The sequence below is a fragment of the Halyomorpha halys genome, unplaced genomic scaffold (genome assembly GCF_000696795.3).
Source record: "Halyomorpha halys isolate HHAL.00 unplaced genomic scaffold, Hhal_1.1 Scaffold1291.1, whole genome shotgun sequence".
NCBI lineage: Eukaryota > Metazoa > Arthropoda > Insecta > Hemiptera > Pentatomidae > Halyomorpha > Halyomorpha halys.
In genome coordinates, this window is record NW_027114049.1 from 415,673 (window position 1) to 429,992 (window position 14,320).

At 28.4% G+C, this 14,320-nt stretch overlaps 1 protein-coding gene across 2 annotated transcripts in view; it reads right to left on the reverse strand.

The window, feature by feature from the left end:
* The window catches only part of ATPCL (ATP-citrate synthase), a 74,992-nt gene that overhangs the window by 13,075 nt on the left and 47,597 nt on the right, over window positions 1-14,320 (reverse strand). Inside the window, exons 1-2 of one of the 2 annotated variants that reach the window (XM_014434055.2) lie at window positions 9,783-9,918; window positions 50-217 (exon numbers count right to left, since the gene is read on the reverse strand). In XM_014434055.2, coding sequence (XP_014289541.1) covers window positions 50-208 — 159 coding nt within the window. In that variant the 5' untranslated portion in view covers window positions 209-217; window positions 9,783-9,918. Of the gene's footprint in view, window positions 1-49; window positions 218-9,782; window positions 9,919-14,320 lie in introns of those variants that run through there. The other variant, XM_014434053.2, reaches the window with a different exon arrangement.

The following is a 14,320-nucleotide window of genomic DNA, read 5'->3' on the forward strand; positions in this document are numbered from 1 at the left end:
TATAAATAAGAAATTAGGTTTGTATGAATATAATATAAATAACACTTACTTCAGTCTTGAGCCATGGGTTTTGTTGAACTAAATCTTCCCAGTTGGTTTCTTCAGTGAAGGTGGCGAATCTACATTTTGCATGTGCTAACTGAGGCGATTTGAGATGCCTGTTAATTAAGTCTTTTCCGGTAGCCTCTCTGATTGCCTTAGCAGACATGGTTCACCACTGAAACATGCATAAAAATTATGAAAAAATAATTCAATCAACTAATTTACAACAATAATAAAAAATACTCTTCAATAAAATTTAAAAAAAAATCATATTATGACATATAATAATTAACATAAGACTCATGTCAAGGGCAGTAAAACCAAGATTTTATTATTATTTTTTACAACTATTTTACTCGTTTAAAAAATAATCTAGTTTTTACATTCCTTCAAATGGAAGTTAATTTCAAACAAGATTCATTTTAATTTCATTATTTTCTTTTTTTACGATTCTAACTAAATGCTAAAAAAAAAATCAAATAAAAATTTTTTATTGCTCATACTCCTACCACTAGATTTTTATAAGAAAACTATATTATACATCAAACATTTATATCAATGCTTTATAAATATTAAGTATCGTCGAAAACGGTTCACTAGTATTTGGAAAAGGGAATTAATTAAAAAACATTTTTTTAATGACCCCAGAGTACCAAAAATACGTAAAAAAAAAGAATAAGAAAAAGCCATATTTATATTATATAAACCATTTTATATAGTTTAATAAAGCAACATTGTTTCTCAGGTACATCTTAAAAACTAAATTTCTAGTTACTATTCAAAGAAGCTAATATTTGAATTTTACCTATCAATACTGCATTTGCTATAAGATAACTAGTTCAGAAATAACAAATCAAAAGCGATAAAAAAATTAAAATAACACAATTTTGTTTACTGAAACTTATTAGCTCTTGCGAATTACGGCATCTAACGCCCTGATAACAGCTAACCCACATATCAGAAACGTTTTTCAACAAGGTTACACAATGTGGGAGATAAAGATATAAAACGGGATCGTTATCAACCCGAAATAGAAATATTACGTAAAGATAAAGGAAAAAAATAATAGTTGTTGCAACGTCCGAACAACTTTGTGTGATCCAAAATACAATAATACCATATGAGGGCCCCTAAATACTACTTATGGATACGGGTATTTTTGAATTAAAGTGATTACTTGACACATAAAAAATTATAACAGTTCCTTAGCGGATCTAATATTGACTGAGACAAGACGAAAACATTGGATTATTTGATAAATATAAACAATCAATGTGGTGCCTTCTGGCCTGGTTTATTTAAATATGATTAATTTATCAAAAGATTTTTTGGACGCGATACGGCATATCAAGTCCCAGTGTTCACCAGTTAATACAGAGAGCCGGTTAAGCGGGAATAGATATAATGAAAATCGTTCATTTAATCCCATTACAATAGACATAAAATCATCAAATAATGTTCATCCATAGCTTAAACAAATAGGTTAAACTAATTGACAGGTTAATGTTAAATTAACGAGCAAAAGGATAAAGAAAGTTTTTTAAACTATAGGAAGATAGTCCGGATGGTGTTAAATAAAGTTATCAAAATAGTCAAAAGAAAACCATTTATTGTTATCCAACGTTTAACCCACTTTGGAAGGCTTCGTTAGAGGCTGTCTAAAACACAGCGAACGAACTGCAAACTGAGGCGAAACATTGGTTAATCCTAAATAGTTTTCTTTTATTATTTTAATACTTTTATTGGCCGCCACCCGGACTACCTTCCTACAACATACTCCATACGGTCAACTATCTCCTTCCAATATGAAAGTTTTTTAAATCTAAAAAGAAAGTAATTCAAATTTTAAAAACAATTCATAATTCTGCTTGAAATAAAAATTATTAAATATTGTCTAGCTCATTAAGACCCTCAACAATTTTGAAAGTCGTTTTAAAAATAAATACAAAAACAGGAATGCGATACGCCTTGAAAACCTCCTTGTAATCCCCCTATGCAAGAATCCATAAAAGCAAATGTTCTTGACGTTTTTATTTAATGAAAAAGACTAACCAGGAAAATATTTAAACAAATAATTCAGTATTTAAAAAATCTCAATCATACAACATTCAACAAATCTTTTAAAGGCAATAAAAAAATAAATAAGGTTTAGTATGTTTCGAAAGACTTTCGTAACTAAAATAGAAAATTGCTTTATCGAAAAAAGAAAAAAAAACACCAGTAAAAACCGTTTTGTGCAATCGAATGTCAAAAGTGTGGCCATGAAAATTTTATCACTGATCTTAACATCAGCTGTTGCGTCAGTGAGTGATGTAGCTTTTAGAAAACAGCACTGGGAATATATTGTTCTATTTTTAAAATATTGTATATTATAGATATATTCTAAAGCCTTATTAACACATAGTTCAATAATATAATACTTTTTATTCAATGATATATTAAGTCTATAATCCAATGATACAAGTTTATAAAAAAATACATAATAAACTATTATCTATTACAATACCAAATAATTATTAAATTTATAATTGAACTTAATTTTTGGAATTTTTCAATTAGTGATATCCAAAAAATGTGTTTTCTCTAATTTTGAGTTGTTGCTATGTTTTTAGTTTAATTTTTTATTTGACTATATTTAAAATACTATGCACTTATTACTTTTTTTTTTTTAAACTGAAAGATAATTTTTATAGAATTTGGAAATCTAAAAAGACAAGGAGAGGTTACGAACGAGGGATCACCGATTTTAATGCTGGATATTTTATAAAATTATAGACATTTTTTATAATACCGTTTTTTACCTACGCTATACACATATTTAATGTTTATCATGTACTAATCGATTTTTTTTTTCGTGAAAAATGAGACAGGATTGTGTATAGTTAAATGAGTTTAAATAAACTAAAATTAACAGAAAGGTGCTTACAGTCAAGTAGGCACAACAATTTAAAAAAAAAAAAATCGAGTCAAATACGAGTTTTCGAAGAGATCTAAAATTGCTAAAGTTTTTGAAGGATATTTTCCTGCAAATTTTTTTCGTTCTAGACACATCATTGGTTAAAATTGTGTTAAGATTTAACTTAACCTCATAAACTATAAACAATACAATAGAATCCTTATCAGATTCTCTTTCCTTAAAGAACTCCATTCTAACTTTTAATAATCCACTCCACAACCCTTCCCACCTTCCTGTATCCCGCTCTAAATGTTAGGAATTGGTAAACAGAACAAAATACATTACCAGATCCAAAAATAAAAAAAACAAACTTGTTTTCTAATCAATTTTATATATAAAACTATTTAATGTTTGGTAAGAACGATAACACACTTCCATAGTTATCCCCAAAAAACAATAACAAATACAAAATCAAAGAATATAATACAAACAAACATTAAAACAATACCCTAGTAAACGATAAAATGATATTGAGAGACAAAAATAAACCGGAACTATTCAGATAAATCGATTATTTAAATAAAATAAATAATAAAATATTCCAATCACACACATACAAATGTTAAGATATTCCGATCTTGTTTCATTTCAAGGTTAATAGCGAAACATACATGCATTATTTTAATGCAAGGATTACTTGACATCAGATTAATGGGTGAAAATATCACGAAACAATAGGTAATAATTTTGAATAACTGAATAAGAGTTATAAAGGAAAATATCCCATTTATTATGGTCATGAGTTCAAATAAATACTCTTACAATACAGGCAAACTAAACAAAATCAGAAATGAACACACAAAATAACAAAACAAAACAGAATTTGAATATTTTTTTCTAGTTCTTAAAAACTGGAGTGGGGTTTCAGTACGGTCTCAAAAATAAAATAAAATCTCAAATTTCATTTTTTAGATATTTAAATACTCAAAATGTATTTTAACCCAACATAAATATTTCATAATTTTTGTCTAAAAGAGAATTTTTTTATTTACTTTAATATTTTTAACAATATATTTCAAAACTTTGTAATTAAACATAAGTAAAAAATCATATTCAGTTTACAAGAAGGGTCTAGAATATTTTAATAAACTCAAATATTCACGTCTCAAGCAATTGTGCTTTGATGATAAACTTTGTGAATTTGAAATAAATGTTTTTTTTTTCACTTTTACTTGAATTTTCCAATTCCAGTTTTCGACGGAAAAACTTGTTAAGAGGTCCCCTCATTCCAAAAAACCGAGTCAGCAGATAGGACTTGGAGGACTCCGATTATGAATCCATAAATGTATTTTGAAAATTATTTGACGTACAAGTTGCAAAATCAACTAAATAATTAATGAGAATAAAAACAATATGTTTTGTGTGAAGGTCAGAAAAAACAACAATAAAAACATTGTGAGAACTATTCATTAGGAGCCGAAGTTCAGACCCATATCGTAGTTCTTTATCAGGACTGAATAAATACCAGAAGATTAAAAAAGGAAACTATCTTTCATAAATTATCAAAATATTGTAGGGTTCCAATTTCTTAAAAATATTTGTTTGTAGTTCTATCCTATAGAAATGAAAGTCAAGATAAGTGCTCTTTAAAGTCCCATTGATTTTAAAAGGTAGAGAGAGAAAGAAATACTTTATTCATTCATAATGATCAATCCGTGACTGGACATATATAAATTACATATTTTTATATGATATAATATAATAGAAAGATAACATTTTTTTTTTTTTTTTTACTAAGATAACATAAAGATAAATTATTTTAAAATAATGTTAATAAGCAGCAATTAATCGCACTACTAACAAGATGAAAAGAAAAACATATAACTTCACTGACTAATCGTTTCTATTTAAAGAACCCGTAATGAAGATAAACTGATACAAGAATAGATAGTATGCTTCAATTCCTTCGAAAACAATTCATGTCAATATTTTAGTGCGACTGGTAACTGATTATTTAGTACTTAGTAAAATGGAACAAAAAGAAAAGAATTTTAAAGAACAATGCTATAAACAATAAGAAAAAGTTTACAAACACGTTCTAAAAATTGTTAGTAGATTTTTAGGATTTGATTTACCAGTAATTTTTTACGTTCCAGAGTTTGAAGAAAATTTAGTAAATGACGAGGCTGCTATATTTATGTACAGCACTCAGTAATATTACAAATGTAATATATAAATAAGAATAACTCTGGATAAAATTTAATAAATAAAAACCTATTTTTTTTCAACAGAACTGATTAAATCATCGGGCTGTTAATTTTTATAATTTACATCACTTAGTAAAATTATAAAAGTACAGGGAAAAAATACTCAATAGAGAATCCAAAATTCCTGGCATTTTAAAGAAATTAATAGAGTCACTTATTTATATTATGTTTTCTCTAATTCCCACGACACGTCAACACTTCACAATTTTAATATCAATATTAGTTGATAAATAAAATAGTTAACCCGAAGGAGCCGGATCCGAATCCGGCTGTGGCAGATAATTATCTGCTTACTTGTAGTCGATGAGTCCACCCTGTGGGTACGGGAGCCCTCTGGGATCTAACCAGCCTCATTAGGTGGGTGCCCTTATTGAGTAAAAATCTGACGGTCGAACGTGATTCTGACCAAATCACTTCCTTGCACAACCGTTGGTCAAGTAACAGTACTTCCTTACAAACATTTTTCTCCCCCTGACCCTTCATGGGTTGTAGTGCTACAGAATTTTTTTTTTTAATCAAATAATTTTGATTTATTTTCGAAGATAGGCGTGTGAAAGAAAATATTATGTTGTATAATTAAAAGTTTTTAGAAAGGAAACGGACAAGGAAATGCATCATAAATCATTAAAACGCCGACAAATGAACGGTCATATCTAAAAGAATTCAAACTGTGAATTTTAAAGTAAGATTCTCAGCTTAAAAAAAAGTTTTGAGATTCAGTTTAGGTCAGAATTCAGCTTAAAAAGCTTTTTGACCTAAACTGACCGATATTATCAATCCGTCAATGATTCCTAACGAAGGCTCTTGTGCGAACTGAAAATCAACTGATCACAAGAATTACATTTTCATTTTCCTCTCGGAAAAGTTTGAGGCAATGTAAGTCAAAACCTTTAGGTGGATCTTCAAATAGCCAGTTACTAAAACTGAAAGGTGGATTATTCATAATGAATGTTAATAATTGTTTGTGCAGTGTGCGCATCAAACAACTTTCACTTAACCCCATTCTTTTAATTAAAATTAATCTTATTTCAAAACGGTAAGTTCTTTATTTCTTTATTGTGGCCATAATCCCCTTAACTATATTCTCATTTATTAGTTAAGTAAATCCCTCTTAATATTGTTTTCGTATTTCAATGGTCATTACTCATTAATAATTGTTATTATGACTTCTATGATGTATTTAGCTTCTACGGTAACTAGAAAAAACGAAATTGATGAAGAAATAAAAGCTAGGTTGAAGGCGGGAAATGCTTGTTATTTTTCAATTTCGAAAATGCTTAGCTCGCGCCTTCTATCGAAAAACTTAAAATTTACAAAACCATTATCCTTCCCACTGTTCTTTATGGATGTGAGGCGTGGCCTCTTACACTAAGGGATGAACAACGTCTTAGGGATTTCGAAACTAAAGTATTACGCAAAATATTCGGACCGAAAAAGGTATATATAACACCCGGTAAATATAATTCAAGGTATAGCATTGCGGCGTATAAGATGGGCATGTAAGGTTATAGGGCTTGGTAACGAGCTTATCCCTAATAATAATGATAATAAACGCTGAACCAACGGGTAAACGTCCGAGGGGTAGACCGAAGCGTAGATGGGAGGATTGCGTTAAAACAGATTTAGTGGAATTGGGTTTGGAGGGGCATCACTGGAAGGATGTATGCAGAGAGACAAACTATCATACTATTTAATCATTTAATAATATGATTAAGTAATTATAATTTTAGAAAAATTAAAATTTATACTTCGAAACGTCAGTCCTATGGACATACACAAAGCCCTCTAACTGAAACTCAAAAAATAATAATATTTGCCAAAATATATTCATAATTGTTAATTTTTCAGTTTTTAAAAACCTTTATCCCAGGAACTACAGATATCTATAAGTAATCAAATTAAAACTCATTAAATGCACTATAATTAAGTTCCTAATGATTATCTTCGTGAGAGCAGCTGGTTCCACAATTTTTGAATGTATTAAATAAAATTTGTTTGCCGATTTTAGTCATCCATTATTATTTTATAAAATAGTACTAAAAGTGAGCTAAAATACAATATTACAATATTTATGGTCTTGGGGAAATGTTTTATCGATGAATAAAAAATTTTTATTTCAGTAGTTAATTAAATTAATTTTATTTAATTACAATGTTCCCCTAAAATTGTACTATTTTATATAATTTTGTTTTGTTTAAGTTCCATTTGAAAAGCTATTTTAGTTTCGTATAGTTTATTCCAAAATGTATGGAATTTTGTCCAAAAATTGAAGAGGTATTAATACTCCACGTTTTAGCAACCTCCCGTTTGTAGCTAATAATTCAATTTGGAACTTCGTTAACTAGCTTTAAAACTTGAATTCCAACTTTTATAATGGTTCCAACTCTAAATCCTCTAAAACTCATAAATAAAATAAATCAAATTAATGTGTCAAACCAAACAACACTGGTGTATTTTTGCTATTTTGAGATAAGTTTCGATTGTTTTATCTAATCGAACCATTGGCAATTAATACATTTTTATTTACATAAAATAAATGTTATTATCAGATACTGGCGGTTTCACTGTTTCAAAATTTTATCAATATTCCTGTAAGCATTAACCAATAGATTAGTTCAAGAAAAGTGAATTATTTAATTAATATTATAGTTCCTTGCTAACTACATAAAGAATTAATCTTTAGTAGCCCATTCACCTTTTATTACTTTTATTAATGGTTTAACTAGAATCTATTTCATTCGAATGGATTTCGCAAATAAAAATATTATGCTAATAGTATTTAGTTGATGAAAAAAACAGTTTCTGAAAATAATATATGATTCTTATGGTAGCAATAACTCGCACCAAAAACCAAAGAAGTTAAAATTTCTCCAACAACGATACAGTTCTTCTACAAACGAATTGCAAAAAATTATCAAAACTTTCTACTCTGACTTGTTCATTGTGAAATAATAATGAATGAAAATTATTTTTAAAAAATATGTATTTTGGACTTATACGAAAATCTAGAAGGAATCAATTACCGTCAAGACTAAATTTTGAACGTATTCCAAAGATATTACCCTACACTGAGGTAGATAAGGTAGTACTTCCTTTACTAAGGTCATCCTACAGACTTTCTTAAAGTTATTATAGTTATTACAAATTAACTTAAGTCTACTATACAATCCATGGAATACCTGAAACAAAAAAACAAAACTTTTTTTCCTCAGATATGCCATTACCTATTCAGGCCAAGCAATGATATGCACTATTATTTATTTATTTATTTTTATCAACATGAATTATGAAATGTATTAAAAGAAAACATTTAGTTAATAAATTAAACTGTAAAGAATATTTAAAATAAGCCTATTTCAATTTCAAACTAAACCCATTTTTTCTTTTCTTTCCTGAAGTTATAATTACAAGAGTCAGAATATGAACCTACCAACAATCAGAAATAAGTGTTTATGACCTTTAAACAAAGGATTTATGGTTTTTCCAAGTTGAATTTGGCTTTGCGAAACAAAGAATTCAGAGAAAGTAGTACATGATCCCAATTAAAAAACGTTAAAATTACTGTTATTTGATCACGTAAGAAGTGAAACAAAAAACGCAACAGTTCATGAACACAAAATTGCAATAATTTATCAAAATTAAACATTCAACTATGAAACCAGATGTCCTTGTAAAAAGAACACGAAAATTATTTTTTAATCAATCAATATAAACCAATTCTTTCTCTTATGAGTAAATATATAACGCTTTAATTACGAGCGTATGTTTTATTTTCTTTTGTTCGGATATTGTTAAAATTTAACAAATATTAAAGAAAAATCGGTACACCATTCTTGGCTGAATTGATTTCTCAGGGTCAGATTCAACGCAAAAAAACAAAACAACGACCTTGAAATAAAATGAAGTATCATACGACATACATTATTTTTTTTTTTAGAATCACTTAAGCAATTTTTTTTAAATCAAAAATTTGTAAGATTTGCTCATAACACAAATGACATATTCACAACTTCACAACCACTCAATGACATCTTCAGAATTAATAAATTAATTCCAGACACAATTTTTAATTAATTAAAAATCACAATTTATTTAGTGAGAAAAATAAGCAAAGATTTATAAATTAGCATCTATGAACATCTCAATATCACTGATTAAAAATAAAAAAAAAAATATTGAGACACACACATTTTAGTATATGAACTATAAAAAGTAAATATTTAACATACTATCCTTTCAAGAAAACAAAACTTTATTGATTTAAGATGAAGATGAGTCTATAGAAAAATAGTTAAGAAAAATTACAAATTATACTTTCCCTACTTTCTTGAAGATCTAGGTAAATTTTAAAATGGGCGTAATTGATGAATTCTAGGTAATCTAAATTATATATTTCATATCAATTGAACGAGACGAAGGTAAAGATTCGAAGGAAAAAGATGAAGTTAGTAGGTAGAACGTGATAACGAAAAATTAATAATTACAAATGCCAATGTTCAATTTAAGTTATTATTTAATTAGAAGAAGGAAGAAATAAATAGCTAAGAAATGCACTAAATAAATAAAGGACTACATACGATTGAGGAGCTAGGAGCTGCACCTTAGAACTAAAGGAAGACAGAGATATGGGCAGTTTAAATCCGCAAGTGATAGCTGCTATCACGTGTGTGTTCGGCTGAATCACGGACAGTTCTCGACTGATAAGGTCTGAGCACGAATCGCCTCCTCGCCTTGCCACATCGTCGAGTGGTATTCGCTATCAGCTGTTGTCAGTATACAGCGGAGATAAGGAGGGGAAGTCGAATCAGAAGAACTTCTCGAAGAGTTGGCGAAGTTTGCTTTCAATAAATACGAGAAGGAAGAGCCAGGACAAGTGGAATATTAAAGAAGTGTCAGTGGAGTTATATTATCAAATAACATCGAGTTCTTATTATTTTAAATTTATATGTGTGTGTGTGCTTTTATAATTTAAAAAAAATTATAAACATAGGTCTTAATCATTATTTATTTATATGGTAGTCTACAATTTCTAAAATTTATCATATTTCATTAGGATACCTATGAACATCTAGCTTGCTAACTTTTTGATATAAAAAAAATCATATTTAAGGGTATTCTCGGTTAAGAGGTGTCAAAACACAAGTGACATTTGTTTTCTTCTAAGGCGTGGCTTCTAAGGTTCATGTCATTATGAAAACGGGTTTAGGTAGCCTCTTTTTCTGCATTAATAATGCATTTGAAAAGGAGGCTGAGGAAATTTGATCTTTTAGAAAGGGGTAGGTATGTTGTATCAGTCTGATAGTGATGGGTCTCACTAGGTTTGTTGATTCAAATAATTAAGTTACTTGTACTCAGTCAAGTCTGAGACTGTTTGTGTGTGTCTGCCACCTTTGTGGCCGTCCTGTCGGTGTCAGTGCCATGAATAATGAGTTCGTTCAGTACTGAAGGCAATAAAAAATTTTGATGCATCTCCGATATAAATTCTGTCACAATCAGCAGTTCCAATGTAGTATGTATGTGACCGTCTTTGCTCTTTGGAGTGTTTTTATTTAAAAGAAGAACACCCGACAAATAAATTTTATTTTATTTTGAATTTCACGTATCCCAAAAATAATATTGCAGACTGGGATTTCTTTCTCTACTGGTTTCGTCCAACGGGCTGTCCCAAAGCCAATAGGGTTGTCACTAAACTCCAGTCTACAGTATGGAACATGTCAAGACCAAATTAAAAAAAAAAAAAAAACTTTCTTAGATTATTAAAGCAAAGCAGGGATATTAAATATATTCAATTTATTTAATTAGTAATATACAATATAATATAAGTGACATCTGATAATAGTCAATAAATCCTAGTGATCAATATTTAGGACAAAAGTAATTTTACTAACAGATACTTCTATAGAGATTTTTTGCGGGATTAATTTGAAACGTATATGTATATATGTTTTTTTATATTGACTTTTTATTGATTTCTTAATTTTATGTTTGTTTTATAAAATGAATTTGCTCTTTAAAACTGCATAGTCACCTTTCAATAATTTAAAGCTCTTGATGTTAACCTGTCCCTAAAAAAACACTCAATAAATTAGAAAAATTAATGTTTTTTGGTTCCATTGGTAATTTGAAATTTTAGGAGCCAACATCTTACTTACGATATAACATCTAGCTTGCTAATATTTTTAGATATAAGGAATAAGTCTTATTTAAGCGTTTCAAAGGACACTAAAACCTAATTTGACTTGATTTCTCTTAAAAAAAATTTTTTTCTACTTTACTAGTAGCGACTTTTGGTTTATGTAATGTTTTGCACACTTCATTTAATATGACCGATAATAATATCTTTTGTTCTTCTACATTAAAACAAAGAGATTAGTATATAATAACCATTAAATAAATACAGAGCAAAGGCGATATGTGAAAGCATAAAAAAGGTCTAAAAATATTATTTTTTTTCTCGAATCCTATAGCGCATTGGGGAACCCGGCGAGTCAATATTCTTCGATTTAGTCTCACTAAAAAAAGTTATATTAAATGTTATAAAACGTATTGAAATCGTTGATACCATGTGCGTAACCTCTCCTTGTTGATTTCGTCCATGTTGACGTTTACACCGGTCCCCACGTTACCCCAACCGGACGGCCTACAAGGATAAGAACAAGAAAGATAACGAAGAACACACCCAAATTCCAGTCACATTGAGAAAGTCCAAGTCATCTCTTCTTCTTTTTATTTGTTAACGATAACGTTTAAATATTAATAAATCCTATTATTTAAAAAAAAATTGTATTTACTTCCTTTAAACGTTTATCATACTAACAGTTGCCATTGCGATTTCTTTTTATTTATAATTAATCCAGGAATAATCATAATATGGAGATTAGTAATTTTGGAGAAATCAGATGAATAGAGACGATTTATTTTACAACAAAACCTTACGAATTGTTCATATATCATTAGTAGAGTGCAGAGATAACTGAATAACTCGATTCTTTGTCAGAATGAATCAGCGATGGTTACTTATTGTTTGATTTTAGTCCGATGAGAAAACATGAAAAAAAACCATGGAAATTGTCTTAAAACGTCGATTGATTTAAACAAAGGAAATATTTTAATTAGACATTTCTTCCCATACCTCTACCCATGCTCCCATACCTGCTTTGCTTTAATAAATTTAATTAATTAACATCTGACAAAAAAATTTTTTTTTTATTTGATGTATTCCACAGACGATGATGGTGATTTTGAGACATCCCTAATAGCTTTGGAACACTCAGTTGTAGGACGACACCAGGGCCCTGTTTCATAATAAAATACAAATTAATACTATTAGTGTTGTAGATTTATCTTAATTCAATTACACAGACTTGTACAATAGTAACTTGTGCTTTAGTATTTTTTAATTTCTGTAATATCACTAATAGTCATCCCTACATGAAAAAAATAAGTATTAGTATCATTAACGCACTAATTTCTACACTTGTACTATGAACTAATACTATTAGCTTTCATTATGAAACAAGGCCCAGTAAAGAAACTCATTCCAAAGTACTATTTTTGGGATACGTGTGATTCAAAATAAATGAAAACTTTTTAATTGTCGGATATGTCACTATTAAAGCATCGATATGTTCACATATACTCATAACAAAGATAATGGAATATTCATAAATACATTTTTTAAAAAATCGACACTTAAATTGAGACACCTCATAACTGCTAAAAAATATTTATATCATTTTAGAAAAATAAAAATTAATCCTTCAGCCTAAAGATGTTTCGAAAAAATTAAGGAAAAATATATAAATAATATTAGAGTCAACAATAAAATCTCTAACTGCTTTAACGACGACATACAATTTCACAGAATGTGGTAAAAAAAGAAAAGACATTTATAATACATATAAGTACAAACAAATTATTTTTTAAATAAACGTTCATACGATAATTACATGATAATAACATTTCTATTTCATTGAAAATTACCGCACGAATAATCGTTTAATTCAGAACAGTAGTGAAGAAATCAGATTAAAAGGTGAACTTTTAACGAAAAATTTAACTTTTTTTTTTTAGAAAAACATTTCCTTAGAGTAATTAAAAAACAATCACTATTTGATTTCAATTTTAACATGTTTTTTAATAAATCATCACATTCTAGAGCTAAATCAAATCTCCAAGCCTATTTTTGTAAAAAAATTTCAATTACTTAGCGAACAAAAAATTAAAATTAATATTTAAAAGATTATAGGTCATCTGCATGCCAAGAAAGAAAACTTATAAGTCATTTTATAATTACTCCATTATAATTATTATTAAATATTATAATTTATTCAAAGCTTATATTATATAAATATATTGAACAATTCCGCTCACACCATATCTGGTTTACTCGGTGAAATAAATATACATTGAAATAAAGCTTTGAAAATGTGATATAAGTTAAAGGTAATATCAAGATGAATATCATTGTATTGTTCAATTATATTATATCGTCATTAATAAAGTATTTGGCAGCCTGAACATCTTGAACGTGGAAAGTCTTACCATCTCCTATGTTCGGCTACACCTTCTCCAGCTTGCAACCAACTACTGTTATGAGGAGATAACAATCCCCTATTTGAATATTAACTATTAAGAAATTTGTCCATGGCCGGAAGAGTCATCTTGCGATTCTTAGAACTCAAAATAGATGGATAATCCCTGCATAATTTAATTCTATCATAAAAATGTATACTTTGTTTTGCTCAATTGATAGATTAATGTTTAACCATAGACCATAGAGTAAGTGAACAATAGTAGTGACCGTGAACCATTAAGAGACACTATAATTTAATATTTAAAAAATAATTGTTTTTAGAAGATTATTAATAGTTCGTGTGTAATTGATTGTAGGAAGGTCTGAGTTGCGGTCAAGAAAGGTACAAAAATAGCAGACAAAATTTTTGTTAGTACCCAACGTTTCGTCGCACTGTGCTTCATCAGTGCTAAATGAATATACATATGAAGTTATAAAAAATAAAAGCATAAAAAAAAAATACATAAAAAGGGGAACGTATTAAACTAAGAAAAGAATACCAACTAATAACAAGCAGATAGAATTGCAAATCTACCACTG